This window comes from Pipistrellus kuhlii, unplaced genomic scaffold (genome assembly GCF_014108245.1).
Source record: "Pipistrellus kuhlii isolate mPipKuh1 unplaced genomic scaffold, mPipKuh1.p scaffold_m20_p_2, whole genome shotgun sequence".
NCBI lineage: Eukaryota > Metazoa > Chordata > Mammalia > Chiroptera > Vespertilionidae > Pipistrellus > Pipistrellus kuhlii.
In genome coordinates, this window is record NW_023425515.1 from 52,030,813 (window position 1) to 52,053,140 (window position 22,328).

General features: G+C 35.1%; 1 protein-coding gene across 3 annotated transcripts in view; it reads right to left on the minus strand.

The window, feature by feature from the left end:
* Positions 1–1,107: 1,107 nt before the first annotated feature.
* Positions 1,108–22,328, minus strand: part of EAF2 (ELL associated factor 2) — a 38,107-nt gene continuing 16,886 nt past the window's right edge. For 2 of the 3 annotated variants that reach the window (XM_036445985.2, XM_036445987.1), the window contains exons 3-6: positions 18,456–18,592; positions 15,971–16,116; positions 7,896–8,156; positions 1,108–1,293 (exon numbers count right to left, since the gene is read on the minus strand). In XM_036445985.2, the coding sequence (XP_036301878.1) occupies positions 1,247–1,293; positions 7,896–8,156; positions 15,971–16,116; positions 18,456–18,592 (591 nt within the window). In that variant the 3' untranslated portion in view covers positions 1,108–1,246. The remainder of the gene's footprint in view (positions 1,294–7,895; positions 8,157–15,970; positions 16,117–18,455; positions 18,593–22,328) is intronic. The other variant, XM_036445988.2, reaches the window with a different exon arrangement.

A 22,328-nucleotide genomic window follows, 5' to 3' on the forward strand; every position in this document is an offset into this window, starting at 1 on the left:
GTATAGAAGGGAGGAAATGGGGGAAATCTGTAATACTCTCAACAATGAAAATAAATTTAAAAAAGAACTTGCTACTGGTCAGTGGCTTTCAACTCTAAACTAGTATTTATTTTTTCATCCAAATAAAAAATGTTGGAGATGTAAACATTAATTATAACAACACTTAACTGTTCATTTTTCTCTCAAAAGCAAAATAAGAAAATGATGAAAAATATTGAGATAAGTTATTTCATTAAAATAATTATTTAGTTTCACCTTACCTAAATTATAATTTAATTTTGTCAAGGGTTAATACATTTCAACAAAAATTTAAGGAATATGAGATAGAAAAGGCTCAGAGATATAATTAAAATCACAGAATTTATTATAAATCCTCAGTTTTGACATTTCACAATTGGAGACAGCATAGCACTGAACTTGAACACTACAACACCTGATCTGCCACTTGTTAACTAATAATATGTGGGCAAGTTACTAACCTCTGAGTCTATTTTTCTTATCTTTAAAACTTCAAAAAAGTGCCCAGCTGGGTGAGGCTCAGCAGTTGAGCGTTGATCTAGGAACCAAGAGGTCACCGGTTCGATTCCGGTTTGATTCCCCATCGGCATATGCCCACGTTGTGGCTCTATCCCCAGTGTGGGTGTGCAGGAGGCAGCCAATCAATGATTCTCTTTCATCATTGATGTTTCTATCTCTCTCTCCCTCTCCCTTTCTCTCTGAAATCAATAAAAATATATATATGTATTTTTAAAAAAAGAGCAACTGAACTTAAAAGAAAATTCTTTAAAAAAAATTTCAAAAAAGTTTTAAGATTAGCCGAAACCGGTTTGGCTCAGTGGTAGAGCGTCGGTCTGCGGACTGAAAGGTCCCGGGTTCGATTCCGGTCAGGGGCATGTACATTGGCTGCGGGCACATCCCCAGTAGGGGGTGTGCAAGAGGCAGCTGGTCAATGTTTCTCTCATCGACGTTTCTAGCTCTCTATCTCTCTCCCTTCCTCTATGTAAAAAATCAATAAAATATATTTAAAAAAAAAAAAAAGTTTTAAGATTAAATGAAAACACATGGAAATGCTGGTTCTCATAAAACGTTAAAAAATGTAACATCAACTGAAAATTCTGAATCAAATTTAATTTCTTTTATCATTTAAGTTAAAGTATATTTTCCTAGTCTTAGGAATTTCTTTTTCTTAGTATAAAATACATTATCCCATGTCTTGTAAATTTTATATTCATAGCTGAATGTTTCTTCAGTCATCAGTATCACTTCCTGAATCACTCAGCTGCAAATCATTTCCTAAAATAAAAAAATAGCAAAACTATAATAATGAAATATTTATACTTAAATATTTAATATAATTATTTTTTGATAACAAATATACAAAAAGTAATCCAAATGGTCCTATTTAGGCAATGTTTTGTCAATAATAATCAGATGGTTGATCCTACAATTTAGTCATATCATTAGCAATTTAAATAATTAATACTATCTGTAATGAAAAAATACACCATCAATCTTCAGCATAGTTTTAGTATCTTCTGGCTTCTATATTAGTCTTCTTTCATATACCAAGATCACTTTTTATATCACTGATTTAATTACACCAGGAAATACAGTTTAGAAGATCAGACTATGTTTTGAAAGAGTGAAAAAATTATATAATCTTTTACTCAAAATGTCAAAATATTTACATAGTGTTTGTTAAGGGTAACTCATCATTGATTCCTTTTGTAATTCATCCATGTGATTACAGTCATAAAACTTTAATTCCAGTGGAGGAAACAGGAAAAAAAAAATAAATAAACAAATATCTACACTAATAAAAGAGAAAGATGCAAATTGACTGTACCTTTGCAATGCCCACCAGCCAATTAGGAGTGTGTATGCAAATTAACCCAACAAAGATGATGGGTTAATTTGCATACACAGGCACCCAACGGCCAGGGGCATTCCACATCGCCCCAGCAGCTCTGGGCCTCTGTGCAGCATGGGAAGGTGGAAAGGCGGCTCCGGACGGGAGCAAAGGCGGTGCCGGCAGCCAGGGGAAGGAAGGCCCATTTCTTGCACGAATCTTCGTACACTGGGCCTCTAGTATAATATAATGCCAAGTAGGTATAAATACTATGAAAATATAAAGATGGGTATGGACCCTGGCCAGCATGGCTCGGTGGTTGAGTATGGACCTATGAACCAGGAGGTCACGGTTCGATTCCTGGTCAGGGCATATGCCTGGGTTTCCAGCTCTATTCCCAGTGTGGGGAATGCAGGAAGCAGCCAATCAAGGATTCTCTCTCATCATTGGTATTTCTATCTCTCTCTTCCTCTCTGAAATATATATATAATAAATAAAGCTGAGTATGGAGAGAGGGATGAGAGGTGCTACTTTATGTAGGGTAGTTGGGGAAGCCACCTTGAGGACTGACATTTGACTGAAGATCAAAATTTAAAAATAAAGTCAGGAAAATATGGAGATGGGTAACTTTTCTGGCTCAGGGAACAGCACATACAAATGCCCCAAGGCAGAAGCATTCTTTTTGTGTTCTCTGACTAGGAAAAGGCCACTGTAGCTGGAGTGAAATGAACAAGGAGAATGATAAGAAAAGAGGCCAAAAAAGATATCACTTGTTTTTTAGGTCATGGTAAAAACTTTGAATTTTGTTTGAAATTGGAATAAAGATCTGAGAGTCACTGATTGCAGGGGTTTATCTGAAATTATGGGATTGGACAAAATCATTTGGGTAGTAAGTTAAAATGGTTAAAAATATTCTCACATTTTTAACTCCTCCATAATCAACAAAAGCTAGCATATTTTCAAGTTAATATACAGTTTAAAAGTAGCTTTTATGAGGAGATTAAAAATGGTGGCAGAGTAGGAGGATGCTGCACAGACATGCTCCCAGAAACAAGCGGGAATTACATTTGAAATACTGAAAGGCTTCCTAAATAATCAATGGAAAACTCACAGGAAAGAAACCTGATACCAAAGGAGTGAAAGTAGAGATGGCATAGACACTGTGAGGAGAGGAAAGGGCTGACTGTGCAGATAGCAACTTAAGTCCCAGAGAGATATCTCAGCTGTGTGTGTGTGTTGGGGGTAGAGGAGGGTGCACACCACTGAGAACTCTGGGATCTAATCCCAAAGCTGGGCTCCCCAGCAGAGAGCACCAAACTTAGGAGGGTACCCAAATAACATCTAGCTGTGAAAAGCAGTGGAGTGCTGTCTGCCAGGGAGTGGCAGCTGAAAGTTCAGGCACCCTCTTAAAGGGCCAATGCACAAATTCCCTGTGGAGCTACCCACCTTGTCCTCTGGCAGGAGGAGAGGGAAGTGGAATGGAGCTGTGAGAGCAGAACCCAGGACTGGCAGCCGTGGGGGTGGGGCCTAAGCCACAGTCTGGCCTCCTGCTGCGGAAGGCAACGGGGCCAGTCAGGGGAAGGTGATGACCCCATCACCACGTGGCTCCTGCTGCTGGCCACAGTAGCTGCCTGCCCTCGGCCCTCACAGCCATTGTGGCTTTGTCTGGAAGGATGTTCAGCTATCCAGTCTAATTAACATATTATGCTTTTACTAGAGGTCCAGTGCATGAAATTCATGCATGGGAGGGGTCCCTCAGTCCAGCCTGCATTTCTCCAATCCAAGACCCCTCAGGGGATGTCCGACTGCCAGCAATGGGACATCCCTCTCACAATCCGGGACCGCTGGCTCCTAACGCTCACCTGCCTGTCTGCTTGATCACCCCTAATCACTGCCTGCCTGCCTGCCTGCTCCTAACCCCTCTGCCTGCCTGATCACCTCTAATCACTCTCCCCTGCCAGCCTGATCACTCCTAACTACTCTGCCCGCCTGCCTGATTATCTCTAACCACATCTGCCTCGGCCCCTGCCACTGTGGCTTTGTCCAGAAGACATCTGGAAGGACATCTGGAAGACGTCCAGTCTATCCAGTCTAATTAGCATATTACCCTTTTAATAGTATAGAATATTATAGATGTTTAGTAGGGTGTTTTTTTTTAACAGTTCATTTTTATGAAGTTAAAGAAATTCCTTTATATTCAACCTTTGGTGACAGTTTTTAAATTTATAAATACTGAATTTTGTTAAATTCGAATTTGCTGAAATGATCATATGGCTTTACTCCTATAACCTGTTAATGTGGTGAATTATATTGATACTATTTCAGATACTGAACACTTCTTACATTTCTGTGATAACCTTCATTTGGTCATAATTTAGCTTTGCTTGTTTTAAGTACATTGGTCATTTAATTCGCTAATATCTTATTTAGTAATTTTGCATCCATGTTATTAAGCGAAACTGACCCACAATGCTTTTTGTCTGTAGGGTTTTGATATTGAAATTATTCTAGAATTATAAAAGAATTGGATCACTTTCCCTACTTTTCCATACTCTGAAACAGTTTGTAAAAGAATTATTTGTGAAACTATCTTTAGTTTTCCAGTATCTTGGGGATTTGGAAATAGGGTGGAAGATAAAGCCACATTAGTTTCTTCAGGCTTTCCATTTCTCTTTGAGTCAGATTTGGTAAATTATACTTTTTCTAGAAAACAGTCTACTTCTATGCCAAATTTACTGGGACATATTTTTTTATATAATTCTATAACTCAGAAAATAAAAGCATAGTATAGCTATAATTTTAATCACTTTTTCATTACTAATATTGTTTATTTTGTGCCTATTCTCTTTTCCTTCATAAGCCCTTGTTAGAGGTTGCTCTTCTTTATTAGTTTTCAAATAAATTACTTCTAGTTTTGTTTATCCTGTTTCTTTTTTTTCATTATACTACTTTAAAATCTAAACTACATCACTTTCTTCTGCTTTCTTTAAGATGTTATAACTTTTCTAGCTCCTCAAAGTGAAACTTTTACTCATTTATTTCCAATTTAAAAAATTTTATGAGGCTATACAACATTTCCTTGTAATTACCATGTTGGCTACATTCCAAAATTGCTGAGATATACTATTTTTTATTCTGCTCTATTATAAATATTTTATAATTTCATGTAGGTTCCATTTAACATGTAAATTATTAGGCATATGCTTTGAAGTTTCTAAGCATGTATTTAAAATTAATTTTATTAATTATTTATGTTTTTATTGTATTAAAATAATATAAAATAAATTTAAAAATATGAATTCTTCAAAATGTGTTATTTCCTTAACCTAGTAGGAATTAGTTTCTATAAATGTTTTACATATATCTAAAACAAATCCCACTTTGCAGTTTTGGATTGTAGGATTCTATATTTACTATTAGAATAGGTATGGTAATTATGTTGTTGAAAGATTTTGTATGTCCTCACTAAATTTTGTCTGCTTGATTAGAGATACATTAATATTCTACTATGATAAAGACTTACCTATTTCTCCTACTTGTGCCAATTTTTGTTATATATTCAATATACTAGGGGCCCGTTACAGGAAGATTCCTGCAAGCGGCCGCCACCATTTGGCCCGCCCCACCCGCTCTACTCTCGCTTCCCCTCTGGCAAGCTGCCTTGCTTTCTGCTTTTCCTCCCTCTTCCTTCTATGCTGTCTTCAGTCTTCACTCCTCCCTCCCTCAGCATATGCAAATTAACCACCATATTTGTTGGGTTAATTTACATACTTGCTTTGATTGGCTGTGGGCATAGCGAAGGTACAGACAATTAGCATTTTCTCTTTTATTAGTGTAGATATATACACATATGTATGTAACAACATATTTTAATATATATGAACATATGTGGTAAAGATATATTATTATGGGTATACCAATTAATAATTGTTTATCCTCCTAGTTTATCCTCCTGAATTAAACTCTTGTCATTATTTGGCCATTCAAGAAATCAGATGCTCCAATTTTACCTCTCAAGTTAGGAGTAATAGCTTTAAAGACATAAATAACTGGAAGTTCAAAAGATCTTTCCTGGCCGAAACCGGTTTGGCTCAGTGGATAGAGCGTCGGTCTGCAAACTGAAAGGTCCCAGATTCAATTGCTATCAAGGGCATGTACCTTGGTTGTGGGCACATCCCCAGTAGGGATGTGCAAGAGGCACCTGATCGATGATTCTCTCTCATCGATGTTTCTAACTCTCTATCCCTCTCTCTTCCTTTCTGTAAAAAATCAATAAAATATATTAAAAAAAAAAAAAAAAAGATCTTTCCTGGTCCCTAATTAACGCATAGTTTTACTCTCTCCGCCACCCAGTTTGGCTCTTTTCTTGTTTAATGCTGTTATTAGGCTAGAGTTAGTCAGTCTTTCCTAGATGCTTACTTTATCATTATTAATTTACACAGTGAGAATAGTTTTAAACAAAGTCCCATTCTCCCTCAGAGAGTATCAACCTACATGCCATTCCCGGGCATCTCCTATGTATCAGGTACTGTGCTAGGTGCTAGTATTCAATGATAAGCAAAAATAAAGAAGATTGCTGTCCTCCTCCTGAAGCTTATACTTTGGAATAGAGCAAATCACACAAATAAATATAAATTGATAAATGTGAAATCTGATATGAAAAAGATATTACTCTGAAGATCTATTAAAAAAGGGATCTGACCTTATCAAGAAGGTCAAGGAAGGCTTTCTTGATAAAGAAAACTTGGAACTTTAACCCAAAATTCAAAAGGAGAAAAAGTTAACTACATGAAAAGCAAGAAGTATTTCTGGATGAATGGACAGAATTTAAAGGGTCCTGACGTGGTCAGAGGGTTTAAATATAATAACAAAAGAAGGCAAATGTTGCTATAACACAAAGAGAAAGATCACTATGTTAAAGCGTTTTGTTGCTATCCTAAAAGAATTACAAGCTATTAAAAAGTTTAAAGCAGAAGAGATGATAAATCATAGTTTAATTATGAAAAGATCAATATAGGTGCAATATACACAATAGACAAAAAAAATGGGTTTAAATAGATATGGGGTGAATCAATTAGAAAGTCACTGCATAGTTAAAGCAGCAAACAATGGTATATTTAACTAAAATGATAGTGGTAGTGCTTGGACAAAAAGGCAGCTAATCAATGATTTTCTCTACTTATTGATATTTCTAGCTCTCTCTCCCACTCCCTTCCTTTCTGAAATCAATAAGAATATATAGAAATAATAATAATAATAAAGTAAAATTGTGTTAAAAATCAAGCCTTAAATGCCGGGACCGGTTTGGCTCAATGGATAGAGCATCGGCTTGGGGACTGAAGGGCCCCAGGTTCGATTCCGGTCAAGGGCATGTACTTTGGTTGCGGGCATATCCCCAGTAGGGGGTGTGCAAGAGGCAGCTGATCAATGACTCTCTCTCATTGATGTTTCTAACTCTCCATCTCTCTCCCTTCCTCTCTGTATAAAAATCAATAAAATATATTTTTTTTAAAAATCAAGCCTTAAATACAATCAGGCTTCTGATATCCATAATTAGAGGAATCCTGTCTTTTATTTGTCTGAGCTTGTTTAGGAAACTAGCTCAGCTAAACATTATAAGTTGGTTTTGGTCAAAGTGATATTGGATTTATGCATCTAGAGCTCAGAGGTCTGGGTCAGAGATGCAAATTTAGAAGTTACCCATTGACTGCAACACAAATATAGAGATTCTGCAGGGAAATAGTATAGAAGAAAAAGGAAGAAGGACATAGGATTAAGTCTTGAAGAACTCCAGCTCTAATGACTGAGAAGATTATAAACCAGCAAAGGAGAGAGAGAAAAGTATCTGGAAAGATAGGAGAAAAGCCAGTAAGACATTATATCACAGAGTCAAAAGAAAATGAGTAATTCAGTAAGAAGGTAATGATTAATAGCATCAACTGAATAAAATAGGAGTCTTTCTCCTTCTACAAATTTTACATCATAATCGGTATGGCTTCACTATGAATTTTTACTTTTCTAATTACTCATGCTTATGTATACTTACTTAAAGTATTCATCAGAAGGCCACTATTGTTATGATATCTATTATGACCGACATCTACATCAGGAATCCTGCAATGTGGCATGGCAGCCATGGTGGGATCTCCAGAGATATAATTCCCTGGATCAGACGGAGAAGATCTGTCCTCTTCACCTTCTGAGTCACTGGAACTACTCTCACTGCTTGAAGACGATGAACTTTTAGAATCTGATGAACTATCACAACTACTCATCTGGTCCATCAGACTAGCTTCTGCCTTCAGTTCTGAAAATGTAACAGAAGTTAATAGTTTAAGTAAATAATAGTAAATATAAATATTAAATACATATAAGAAATTTTGAATGAGTTAGTTTCTAAGAAAGTGTTATCAAGAAATAAGACTAAACATACATTTACAGTTTTTTACTTTAAAGGCTTCTTTACTAATACAAAATAAAAAGTAACATTCTTCTCCTAACCTTTTTAAGTTCCTTTAAACTTACCCCCCTACTAGGAAAAAATCACTTTCTTGTGACCATATATGTTTTAAAATTCTGCTTGGAAACTGGTATTTTAGATTTTTACACTCAACTCACATATTGTTAGAGCCGGAGTTTACTCTTTGCCACTACCTACCTAAGTTAAAAAAAAAGAAAGAAAAAAAAGAAAGGAGCAATTCAAATTTTCCTGCAAAAGCTGCATCCGTGGACCCAAACTTTTCCTTTCCGGCTCTGTAGTACCTGTTTCTCTCATTTCTGGACAACATATATAGAAAGTTCAAAAAAATTCTCCAATAAAAAAAATCTCTATCATCAAGCCAAGCCTTACTTCAAGGTTGAAATTACAAAATTAGAAGACATAGACAGTGTCTAAATCTAAAAACTACATTTCTTTATACTATTACATTGAAATATACATGGAATTCAAATAAAATATATTAAAAATGTGAAAGATTAAAACTGTAAAAATAAAAACTTATTTATCCTCCAATTCTTTTTCTTATTTCCCCAATACATATAATACAATGCAATACATACAGATGAATTCCTTTTTTTGTCAGCTCTATAGAGGTATAATTGACAAAATTAAACTGTACAACCAGTTAGTTTCTGTCATGAAAGTATATTACATTTTTGTCAAATGTTTTTTTTTGCATCTATTGGGATGATCAAAAGTTTTAGTATTCATTCTGTTAACGTGGTGTATTGTGTTTATTGATTTACATACATAAACATTCTTGTATCCCAGGCAAAAAATAAAACCCACACACATTTAATCGTGGTATATAATTCTTTTAATGGGCTACTTCTTTTGTTGAAAATTTTTGCTATGTTCATTAGATATTGGCTTGAAATTTGCTTTTCTAATAGTGTCCTTGTCTGGCTCTGGTATGAGAGTAATGCTGGTCTCATAAAATAAATTTTAAAGTGTTTCCTTATCTTCAATTTTCTGAAATAGTTTGAGAATAATTGACATTAATTCTTCTTTAAGAAGACATTTAGTAGAATTTATCAGTAAAGCTGAAAAAAAAAATTTTAAATCAAGAATGACAGTTGAGCCCTAGCTGTTTTGGATCAGTGGGCAGTGTTGGCCTACATACGGAAAGGTCCAGGTTTGATTCCCATCAAGGGCACATGCCCAGGTTTCTGGGCTCAATCCCGAGTAGGGGGGCATGCAAGAGGCAGCCGATCAATTATTTTCTTTCAATATTGATGTTTCTATTTCTATCTCCCTTTCCCTTCCTCTCTGAAAGAAATAAAAATATATATATTTTTAAAAAGATGATAGCTGAAGTCACAGGGATGTATACGACAGCACAGGAAATATAGTCAATAATATTGAAATAACTACATATGGTGTTAAGATGATTACTAGACTTATCAGAGTGATCACTTCGGAAGTTATATAAAAATGCCTAAACACTATGTTGGATACCATAAACAATATAATATTGCATGTTGACTGGAATTGAAAAAAATATTTTTAAAAATGAACTGAAATGTGTCAAATGTTCTTTCTACTGTCTTTTTTTTTTCTTTCTTTCTTTTTTAAAATTTGTCTTTTATTGATTTCAGAGAGAGGAAGAGAGAGGAATAGAAACATCAATGATGACAGAATCATTGATCGGCTGCTTCTTGCACACCCCACACTGGGCATTGATGTGCCCTGATTGGAATGGAACTATGATCTTCTAGTTCAGTGGCTGAAGCTCAATCACTGAGCTATACCCACGGGGCTTTTTCTACTGTTTGTTTTTGAGATAGTTTTTGTTTTTTATTTTTAAATCTGGTGAATATTGATTGACTTTCGAAAATATATTGTATATTCCTGGGAAAACTCTACTTAGTCATGATGTACTGTCCTTTTTTTAATATATTAGCATTTCTCCACCTCAGCAATATTGGCATTTAGGGTTATATAATTATTTATTGCTGTTCTGTGCACTACAGCAAGTTTAGCAGCATCCCTAGCTTCTATCCACTAGATGCCAGTAGCACTACTGCTCACCAGTTGTGACAACCGAAAATGTCTGCAGATATTGCAGATGTCCCTTTAGGGAACAAAAATCATATCTAATTGAAAACCACTGTCATATAATTGTTAAATTCAATTTGCTAAAATTTTGTTTAAAAATTTTGCATCTATATTCATAAGATACCAGTTTGTAGTTTGTTTGTTTTTTCCTTATACTGTCTTTGTTGGGTTTTGGCTATAATAATTCTGACCTTGAGGAATGAGTTATAAAGTATTCCCTCCTTATTTAATGATTTATTTTAGATGTATTTATCTTTATTGTTGAGGGTATTACAAATGTCCCCCTTTTTTCGCCTATTGCTCTTCTCCACCCAATTCCTGCCCGACCACAGGTCTTTACCACACTATTGTCTGTGTCCATGGATTATGCATATGTGGATGTAAGTTTTTTGGTTATTCCTTGCTGGTCCTCATTTCCCCTTCCCTCTGAGATCCGTGCCTCTGGGCTTATTTTATTTGTTGGTTTTGTTTTGTTCATTAGATTCCACATATAAGTGAGATCATGTGATACTTGTTTTTCTCTGACTGGCTTATTTCACTTAGCATAATACAGAGTTTGTATCAAGTTGATATTATTTCTTCCTTAAATGACTAGTAAAATGCTCCAGAGAAGCCACCTGTGGCTGGAAATTTGTATGTTGACGGGAGTAGGGTTTTATTTTATTGTTGTTGTTTTTTTATTGTTTAAAGTATTACATGTTTCCTTTTCCCTCCATTGACCTCCCCCACACCCCAGCATATGTCCTCATCCCCCTAGTGTCTGTGTCCATTGGTTATGCTTATATGCATGTATATAAGTCCTTTGCTTGATCTCTTACTTCCCCCGCCCTCAGGGGTAGGGCTTTAAATACAACTCAATATTTTTAGAGGATTTAGGAATTATTCACGTTATCTGTTTCTTCTTGAGTCAATTTTGTACCGTTTAAGGAACTGGTCCATTTAACCAAATTTATGGGCACAGACAGAGAGAATAAGAGTTTAAATAACTTTCCCTAGGCCACACAGCTGGTACGTGATACAGCAGAGATTTAAGTGCAAGTGGTCTGACTCCAAAGATGACATTCTTAGTTATCACATATGCTATGTCTAACAGAGACCCAAAGCTGGTTCTCTGAAGATTGAAATATATCAAATTCTAGCAATATTGATCAAGAAAATGAGAAAGACTTGGCACAAATAATCAGTGTTGGGAATATAAAGGGCCATAACTATGAATATCGTAGAGCTTTGTATGAATAAATTAAGATGACCATTTGAAAATGTGAATTAAACTGACAAGTTTTAAGACAAAATTAAATAAAGAATTTAAAAAAAAAAACTGAGTAAACCTAAAGTCAGTAAAGAAATTTACCCACACTATCAAAAATAAAAAAAAACCTATTATATACAAACTGTTCCAATGAATAAAAAAGTATCTTGTATATAAATCCTTTAGAGTACATTCAGACATGTGCACAAATAGACAGAAAAAGGAGAAAAATATATTGGAAAGTAAAGACTCCTGTAAATTTTTTTTTTAAACCTAAAGCCAAAATGGCACAATGTTAAATCTAAGTTATAGATGTATGATTTGTTATATTATTACCTGTATTTTCTGTATGTTTGAAATATTCATTAAAAAAAGTTTTAAAGGTTAGTTGAAATCATGTATGGGAAGACTTGGCACAGTATTTACCTACAAAAACAACGTAAAAATTTTACAGTATGGATAGAAATTGATAGTTGCATTATCGTGGTGAGATTGAGTGATTTTATATTAACATTATTCTTCTACATTATATTATCTTCTAAATAAATAATAATTGTATAAAAATTACAAGTTCATTATAAAAATTCAAACAATTTGCACATAAAAAATGAAAGGTTCCTGTAATCCAAACACCTAAAGATAATGCTTACAATTTTAGTATAATTCTTCCAAGTTCTATGCATCTACAAACTTACACAAATTTTGTTTTAAAAAATTATTCATACAACACATATATTACATGTAAAATTTTCTTTTTTGCTTAATAAAATATCTGGATATCCTTCTTAGTTACTAAAAATGTGGTCTCTTTTTAAAAAATTGATGTGCAGTATTTGATGGGCACTTGGGATTTTTCCATTTTTTCCCTAATATGGAAAATGCTGCATGGAACATTCTTATGTGACTGATATAGATATGTCTATGTATATATCTAATATATCTATCTCCACAAGTTTTGCTTTAAGAGAAATATCTAGGAAAGAGATTTGTACTTTTTATTTTAATAGTTATTAACAAATAAGGATGATGATAATAACAAATCCTCATGTAGTACTTACTATGTACTAGACATTGTTCCAAGTATTTTGCAGAAAAAAATTGCTCTACAAAAATTAATATATGCCAATTTATAATTTCTTAAAAAATGTATGAACTACTTGTTTCCCTTTATGTTCTTTTCAATACTGAATGTTGACAAATGTTTTAGCTACTTCCAATCTCATAAATGAAAAACTATCTGTTAATCTTAAAATTTGCATTTTAAAAGCATTAATGAGTTTTACCAACCTATCTGAACGCGCCCGATCTCGTCTGATCTCGGAAGCTAAGCAGGGTCGGGCCTGGTTAGTACTTGGATGGGAGTTTCACCAACCTATCTATATAAAAGCCTTAGCAACCATTAGGACTGGTCAATACTATGATGCTATGAGGTTCTCAATGCAGGAGCTAACCCCTGGTGGTCAGTGTGTTCCCACAGAGGGAGCGCTGCTCGGCCAGAAGCTGGGCTCATGGCTGGCGAGCACAGCTGCAGTTTCCTGACTCCACAGCAGCAATCACTACTGAACAGAGAGTGACAGCAGCAGACACAGTGGTCTGAGATGAGCATGAGTGGTGTGGCACCGGCCCTGGTTCAGGATCCTCCCTGGCCGCCTGATGTTTGGTGCTACATCCCTCAGCAGTTGGATATCCCCCAAGGGGTCCTGGATTGCGAATGACTATGTCATAGCTTATAAATTGCTACATCCCGCAAAATTAAACAAGGAAGGTGGCTTCTGTAGTATTTGAAAAAGAGACCTGTGGCTGCTTAATTCTAATTCATCAGAAGACTCTCCAAACTGTCCACATCCTGTTTATTCTACATGGGATGAACATGCATTCCTATATATTGGGAACAGTCTCTGAGATTTAAATATAAAAACTACCTATCACTGAAAAAACAGGATGATGCAGCAATGACATGCATGAATTCTGGCTTGCACATTTGGCAGTCAGCCCTGATTCTGACACTTATAACTGTGTGACAAAGCCAATTACTTAACTTCTCTCTGCTTCAGTTTTTCCACCCATATGATGGGGAAAATGGTACTACTGCCTCAGAAGGATCATGTTATGTATGACTTTTTATAATCAGAGCAAAAAAAATGTAGCTGCCCATACACAGAAAGATGCCTTTCACTTATATGAAAAGTATGGTCACTGGTGCATGCAGCGTCTTGGATTGTAAGAGGAATGTCCGACCAAGTTGGCCCAAGCTGGCAGGCGGACATCCCCTGAAGGGTTCCAGCCTGCAAGAGGGCGCAGGTCGAGCTGAAGGACTATTCCCCCTCCCCTGCTCAGGGATGTTGTGCACTGGGCCTCTAGTTAATAAATAATATTGACCACCACTAAACTCTGTTTTACATACAAATGTAAACTACTTTTGCCCCACCCAGTATTTATTTAGCCAATGTATATTTTATGTTGTGAGATAGATTTAAGCGCATACAGAAATTTTGCATGTGATAAAAATGGCTCTTCATAACAGCAAAAGAAATGATGACGTATTCAATAAATGGATGTTTATATATAATACTGTTTATCAATATAATAAGTTGATTATCAATACTATTTATTGATACTGTTGGGGCAGAAATAAGAGTTTGGATTCTTATTTCTTAAACTAAAATTCCAGATAGCTCAAAGATGTAAATGTAAACATTAAACCATAGAAACACTAATACAAGTGCCAGGTATCTATATATAAATCTGAAAACATGATTCAACTATCACAAGAGGCACTGACAGAGTAGGGTCAAGAAAATATTTAAAAGAAGGCTGTCTCCCCTAGCTGGTTTGGCTCAGTGGATAGAGTGTCGGCCTGCAGACTGAAGGGTCCCAGGTTCAATTCGGGTCAAGGGCACATGCCCAGGTTGCGGGCTCAATCCCCAGGAGGGTGTGTGCAGGAGGCAGCCAATTAATGATTCTCTCTCATTATTGATGCTTCTAGCTCTCTCTCCCCCTCCCTTCCTCTCTGAAATCAACAAAAAGATGTTAAAAAAAAAAAAAAAAGACTCAGGAACAGGCTATAATAGTATATACATCTCAATGTAAATTCTTATACAAAGTTAGATCTTATGCTTGGATCATATTAACTTACTCTCTATTATACTATACAACGCTTCAATACAATGCTTTTATTAAGGTCTCTGCTACAAAAACTGACACAAAGAGAAACTTCTTGTACTATAAAATTATCATTGACGATACTATATCATTTAATACTCCCTAGAATGGGTTCCATATGATAAACTTCTTTTAGAATTTAGTAACAGGGAAGTCTTAATTCCTTAAAACTTGTCTCTTGGATAATCCAAAATATGCTATAGTGGTCTTAATTTTTGTTTTAGTGTCTAGGAAGCTCAGATCTAAATTTAATGTTTTAATTATTAACAAATTTGCTTCCTCTTTCCCTTTAATTCCATGGTTTTTTTCCCCAGTATTTTTCTGTATATATGTATAATAGATTCATGACATCATGATTCAAATCCATTTTTGGAAGCAGATATGATATAATAATAAAATTCAAAACCCCTTTTACCAAAAGGGCTCTGAGCTTGTATCTTCTTTATTGTTAATAAAGAGGCCACTAATATATTAGGGGACTAATACTATACTGGGCCTAGAAGAGGGCAAGTGGAATTGGATTGTTACATGTAAGTTACATAGGAAAAGTGCAGAGGCAAATATACGGGAGCAAATATACTTTGGTGACCAGGGTCTTATTACTACCACAATTACTATAACACTAACACCGAAACTGCAGCTAGGAAAAAAAATGGAGATTTAAATGTTCTTACTTTCAAAAGGACTGGACCTCCCTAGAAACACTTTCTGCTCAGAAGTGAGCAGCAATTCAGAGGAACTTGCCTGCTGATTCCGCTTACTATATCTCCTCACTTCACTATTGTTTTGGTGACATCTTAGACATCTATAGTCTGGCTATGCATAAAGTACTTCGACAGGAAGATGCTGTGAAGAACTGAATTTGAATCATCACAACTGTCAAAAAGAAGAAAACTCCAGTTACATATATCTAAATACTTTCTCCCCTGAATAATAAAAATGATGCATAATTACAGATAACCTAAATACCTTATATAGATACATAATTACAGGATACCCTAAACCTATACTCTTCCTCCCCAAAATCCATAATAATAAAAATATAGTATGCTCTCAATAAAACTTTATAGTTAATTCCCTTGTTAATTAAAATGAAAAATTTCACTTATTCTTAATTTCTTGTAAAGGAACATTATATACACTTATGTTTTACCTCTCTCAATATCATCCATTGGAGATGTTGGGGACATCTTGTCTTCGGATGGAGAATCTTTTACAAGATTGGGAGTCCTAGGTAAATTCCACATTTGTTGCTGCTGATGCTCTACACGAGACTGAATTTTACTGCTTCCTTGAACTCTGCAATCAAGAATATCAAAGGTCAAAAAAGATATGATGGCAATATAACAACAATTTCAATTTACAAAGTTACTAACACTGCCCACTTATTCTTTTCCCTAGACATCTATAAATGGTATTCAAGAATTAAAACATTAATTTAATTCATTATTTAACAAATATTTCTGGATCCCTGTTATAGATGCAGGACATATACACAGTTCCATTGATGGATACAAGTTTGAATCCACTGCTCAAAATTGAGGAGTTAAGATATACACAAATGCCTAAAATAAAATATACCTAAGTGTATATAGGTACTATATATTCCCTATATTCTAAAATTATTATTTCTGTTAGAATTAAGTCACTTCCACATTTTAACATAGGCATGCTACTAAAGCAGAGTCATTTCCTTTATTTCCTTTCAATACTTTTAAGAAGAGTTTATAACACAATTATATTTGACTTTTCTGCCTCTCCTTTTTCCAGTCACCAAATTCTGTCAGTTCTTCCTTGTATGTATTTTCCTGTTTCCCACATAGTTTCACTTTACTCAGTCTGTTTGGTGTATTAATGTTTCAAAACAAAACTATTTTTAATTAAAAATTTAATCCTTAGTTTAAAAAAATTAATACATAATCACTGCCAATGGAGCCGTTAAGACGTCCTAATTTCATAATCTTGAAGGTATTAGCTGCAACCTGCCTTTATGACCTTACTTTTAATCCACTATCAACCTCACTCCTCACTTTCCAATACTTATTTATATGCAGGCACAGAGACAAATCTTTGCCTTATTCAAACATGTCTTACTCATTGGCCCCAAATAAGTCAGATATATTTCTGCTTTCAAAAATCCTCATGTTCTCTCTGAATAATTAAACCAGTCATTTTCAAACTTTTCTACCAATAAAAAATCACCTGGGAACTCATATTTAGTAAGCATGAAAGGTAATTCTTATCACCAGTATGTTTGGGGTGGAAAAAGCCCTAAATCTTAACCTCCTCTCAAATTACATCAATTAGGGATCCCTGAATGTTCCAAGCAACCATAATCTTTGTCTTCCTTAAAATCCTAAAGCAAATTTTATCTATCAATATACTATTTGCATAGCTTTGAGAGCAAATCCCTTATATTATACTAGAGGCCCAGTGCACAAAATTCAAACACAGAGGGGGGTCCCTCAGCCTGGTCTGCACCCTCTCACAATCTGGGATCCCCTTGAGGGATGTCTTACTACAGGTTTAGGCCCTATTCCACTCAGGTCTAAACCTACAGTCAGACATCCCTTAGGCCTAAACCTACAGTTGGACAACCCTTGGGCCTAAAGCTGTAGTTGGGCATCCCTCTCGCAATCTGGGACTGATGGCTTCTAACCACTCACCTGCCTGCCTGCCTCATTGCCCCTAACTGCTTCCCTGATCACCACTAACCTCCTCTGCCTGCCTGCCTGATTGTCTCTAACCACTCTGCCTCCCTGCCTGATGCCCCTAATTGCTTGCCTGCCTGTCTAATCACCCATAACTGCTCAGCTGCCTTCTTGATCATGCCTAACCACTCTGCCTTCTCAGCTTTGTCTGGAAGGTCATTCGGCTGTCCGGTCTAATTAACATATTACCCTTTTATTATTATAGATAGCAATTAATGCACTTGACTAATTAAAAAAAAGATATGAGATGGTTATATTCTCTTATTGACTTTCCTAATAGAATTATATGTTAACCCAACTAAAATGCAGAAATTTCAGGGTTAGTACTTATATAGAAAACTTTCCTTCTTCAAGTGCCTTACATATTCTAGGTGTTCAAGACACTAATGAAGATGAAAGAATGTTGAAGAGTACATAATGGCTCCTTTCAGTCCAGTTCTATGTAGAAGAAATTATATCTATACATGTTGAAAATATTCAGAAACAAGTTTTTATGTATCACAGAGATAAATGGTACAAGTTTGTGGCTAAGGCTCTCCACCAAATTTAAACTTGAAAAAAGGTTAAAACATTTTTGTATCACATAGAACTACCCCTTATATAATAACGTGGCTTGCCAAAACTGGTTTGGCTCAGTGGATAGAGCGTCAACCTGCAGACTTAAAGGTCCCAGGTTCAATTCCGGTCAAGGGTGTGTACCTTTGTTGCAGGCACATCCCCAGAGGGGGTGTGCAAGAGGCAGTTGATCGATGATTCTCTCTCATCGATGTTTCTAACTCTCTATCTCTCTCTCTTCCTCTCTGTAAAAAAAAAAATCAATAAAATATATTAAAAATAAAAAGTGTGCCTTAATAAAATAATATTTTCCACTGACATTTCCTTGGCAATTATGTGCTGATAAAAGAATTTATTTTGTTAACCACATACCTTGTTTTTTTTACAGTGATGTTGCTGCTGAGTTTTTCTAGTCGACATTCTCCAGTATCATGGTTAATTATCAAAATGCATTCTTTTAAGTAAGGTTTCTTTGAACCTTTAAAAACAGTTACTGGTGAAGTTGATCCCTGTTTAAAAAGTTAATTATCAGTACTTAAAGTTCAGTTGGGAGGGACTTTGAGATCTTCTGCTTCTCAATCTATACTTCAAGTCACCTACCTAAGTTTAGTAAAAGTCAAAGATGAAGAGAGGCTGAGATCTTAAAGCTGCTATCCTTGAGGAAAGGGAATAAAGAAAGTACTTTCCCTGAGTCAGTAAAGTTTTGTTTTATTTGTCTACAACAGGTAATTGGGATTCAATTCTAATACAATCAATATATTTTACAGATAAGGGAGCAGAAGCCCTGAATCATATTTTTTATCCCTTACCTTCCTTTATAAGTTTAGTTTTAAAAATCTTGTATGTTCTTAAAATGGTGCTTCCCTATGCAGATTAAAGAAAATTAATGTATCAAGAAACACCTGTTAGAGTAAACCCACTGATTAAACTTAGCATTAAGAAAGGTGGGACAACCAAACATTATATACTTCATGATGTGATATAAAAGAAAGTATGCAGCATCATCCAAAAACAAACAAAACAAAAAACCCACAAATAATCTAACTCTCATCAAATCTTTAAATACTATAACTACCAGTTAACAGGAAATATGAAGAGTAAAGGAATGTTAATACCAGACAGAAGTAATTTGAAACCCAGAACAAGGGTATATTCTCTAAGACAAATAACCTGGTTTCTCTAACAAACTAATTGTACAAAAAGAGGAAGGGGCATTTTCAAAATAAAAGATACTTAAGAAACATAGTCAAAATATTATAGAAACTCTAATTTGGATTCCTAGGGGGAAAACTGTAAAAAGATATTTCTGAGAGCATCATGAAAATGTGAATATGGATCCAGTATTATAATTAATTCTGCTACATGTAACAACAGCATGTTACTTAGGTAAAAAAAGAAAAATCCTTGTCAGTTAAAGATGCATACATAAGCATTTATGAAATGGTATATCTGGGATTGCTTTAAAATATACCAGGAAAAAGCCGAAACTGGTTTGGCTCAGTAGATAGAGCATCGGTCTGCGGACTGAAGGGTCCCAGGTTCAATTCCGGTCGGGGGCATGTACATTGGTTGTGGGAACAACCCTGGCGGGGGGTGTGCAGGAGGCAGCTGGTCGATGTTTCTCTCTCATTGATGTTTCTAGCTCTCTATCCCTCTTCCTTCCTCTCTGTGGAAAATCAATAAAAATATATTTAAAAATAAGTTAAATAAATAAATAAATAAATAAATAAATAAATAAAAATAAAATATACCAGGAAAAAAAAGTGGTAGGTGAATATATAAAAAAGATTAGCAAAATGCTGATAATTATTGAAGCTCAGTGATGAGTACATGGGGGTTCATTATACTATCCTATCTTCCATAATAAAAAGTTAAAGAAATGTAGAGCAGTGGTCGGCAAACTCATTAGTCAACAGAGCCAAATATCAATAGTACAACGATTGAAATTTCTTTTGACAGCTGAAAACCGAATTCTGTGCATGGGCCACAAAGTTTCAATTGTACTGTATGTGCGTGTCCACACGTGGTAATTTGTGGAAGAGCCACACTCAAGGGCCCAAAGAGCCACATGTGGCTTGCGAGCCGCAGTTTGCTGACCACTGACCTAGATCATTGCTCACAACCTATGTGTTCTCATGACCTACGTGTTCCTCCTCCCTTCTTTTTTTTTTTTTTTAATATATTTTATTGATTTTTTACAGAGAGGAGAGAGGGATAGAGAGCTAGAAATGTCGATGAGAGAGAAACATCAACCATCTGCCTCTTGCATACCCCCCACCGAGGATGTGCCTGCAACCAATGTACATGCCCTTGACCGGAATCGAACCTGGAACCTTTCAGTCCGCAGACCGACGCTCTACCACTGAGCCAAACTGGTTTCGGCTCCTCCCTTCTTCATGAGCATCCCTCAGTCTTTAAGGAATTTTGTGTTTATCATTTTTGAACTTTATTCCATACATATGTATCCTTAAACAATAAAGTGTTATATTTGCTTGTTTTTTATTTATAAAAATGCATTAAAATGTTAAAACATTCATTATAATAATTTTGTCAAACAGTAATATTAGATCAGGTTAGAAAAGAGTGACTTCTAAAAAGACTAAAGGGTATATCATATTTTAACAATCATTAGAGATTTAACATGTAACACAAGAAATAATATGAAATAAATTTGGTAATTAAAGATACTCTAAATGGGAAGTAGATTAGAGACTTCTGAAAGGTAGGGAGAGAAAATGATGAAACCAAAAGAAAAGAACAGGTTTTTCACCTCACATCTAAGACTTAAAAAAGTCTATAGGAAATCAAGCATGTAAGGTACACAGACAAGAATGTCTGGAGTGGCCTTAAAAGAGTGAGATATTGAGCACTTAGGTAAAGCACAGGTAATATGAAGAGCCAGAAACATGATCATGACAAAACAAATTGAGCTACTTGGCTGGTAAGTATATTGTTCAAATGTCCTGCTGAAAACAAGTGACTATGATACTCCAAAATTGCAAGGACTCCAAATTACAGTTGATCAATTCATGCAATATATTCTTATTAAAGATATTTGTATTATTACCTAAAATAGAATACATCTTAAACTTATAATACATTATTGTACTCCTGCATTACTAAGGAATAAGGATTAGATCATAAATTTTTGAATTGCTCCTAGCAACTAAACTACCAAGCCCTTCACAGACACTAAATGAATATTGAATACCAAAAATATGAACACTTTTTACTGTAATTAACAAGTTAAATAAGGCTTTCATAGTCTTTCACACTTTGAACAAGTTTTAAAAAATTAAACTTTTTGTCCTCATGAAATTGAGCACCATTATTATTTTATTTATATTTTTGTAAGTCATTGATATATTTCATTATCTTGGGAAAATTAAAAAAGGGACAGAAATACAGATGACTACATTTTGGTGGTGATTAAGATATGATTTCCTTCTTACTATTTTTTATTGAATTTATTGGTACAATATTGATCAGTAAAATTATATATTTCAGATATATAATTCTATAATACAACATCTATATATTGTATTGTGTGTTTACCATCCCAAGTCAAGTCTCCTTCCAGCACCGAAAGGTTGATGGGCTTCTATATTCAGCAGGGCTGAACACATGTTATTGCCTACTGGAATGGCCAAAAGCATTTCCCCAAACCTGAAGATCTGCATATATTATTGCCAGTTATCATACAGCTGAGGGCATTTCAATTTACATGTTATTGCCTCCTGCTGGCCAAACAGCTGAACAGTCAAGGGCATTTTCCCCAACCTGCGGATACCTACTGTATACTAAACCTTACCTTTGATATGTATATCTGCTTTGCTATAGGGCAAAATATGGGAATAAAAAGAGCCCTGGATCCAGAGACTCAGAGAACTTAGCTACTACAGCTAAGCTTCCTTTGGCTCCCCCATAGATTGCAAATTTATATTATATTTCTAGTCTCTTTATTAATTTTCATGCAGCCTTTCTCCAGAATCCTGAACCCTTCTAGATGCTGAATATCACCCCGGCATTAATTCCACAAATAAGTGAAATAGTATGGTACTTGTCTTTCTTGGACTGGCTTATTTCACTTAGCACAATACTCTCCAGGTCCCTTCATGCTGTTGCAAAAGGTAAGATTTCCTTCTTTTTTATAACTCAGTAGTATTCCATTGTATAAATGTACCACAGCTTTTTTATCCACTCATCAACTGATGGGCACTTGGCCTACTTCCAAATGTTGGCTAT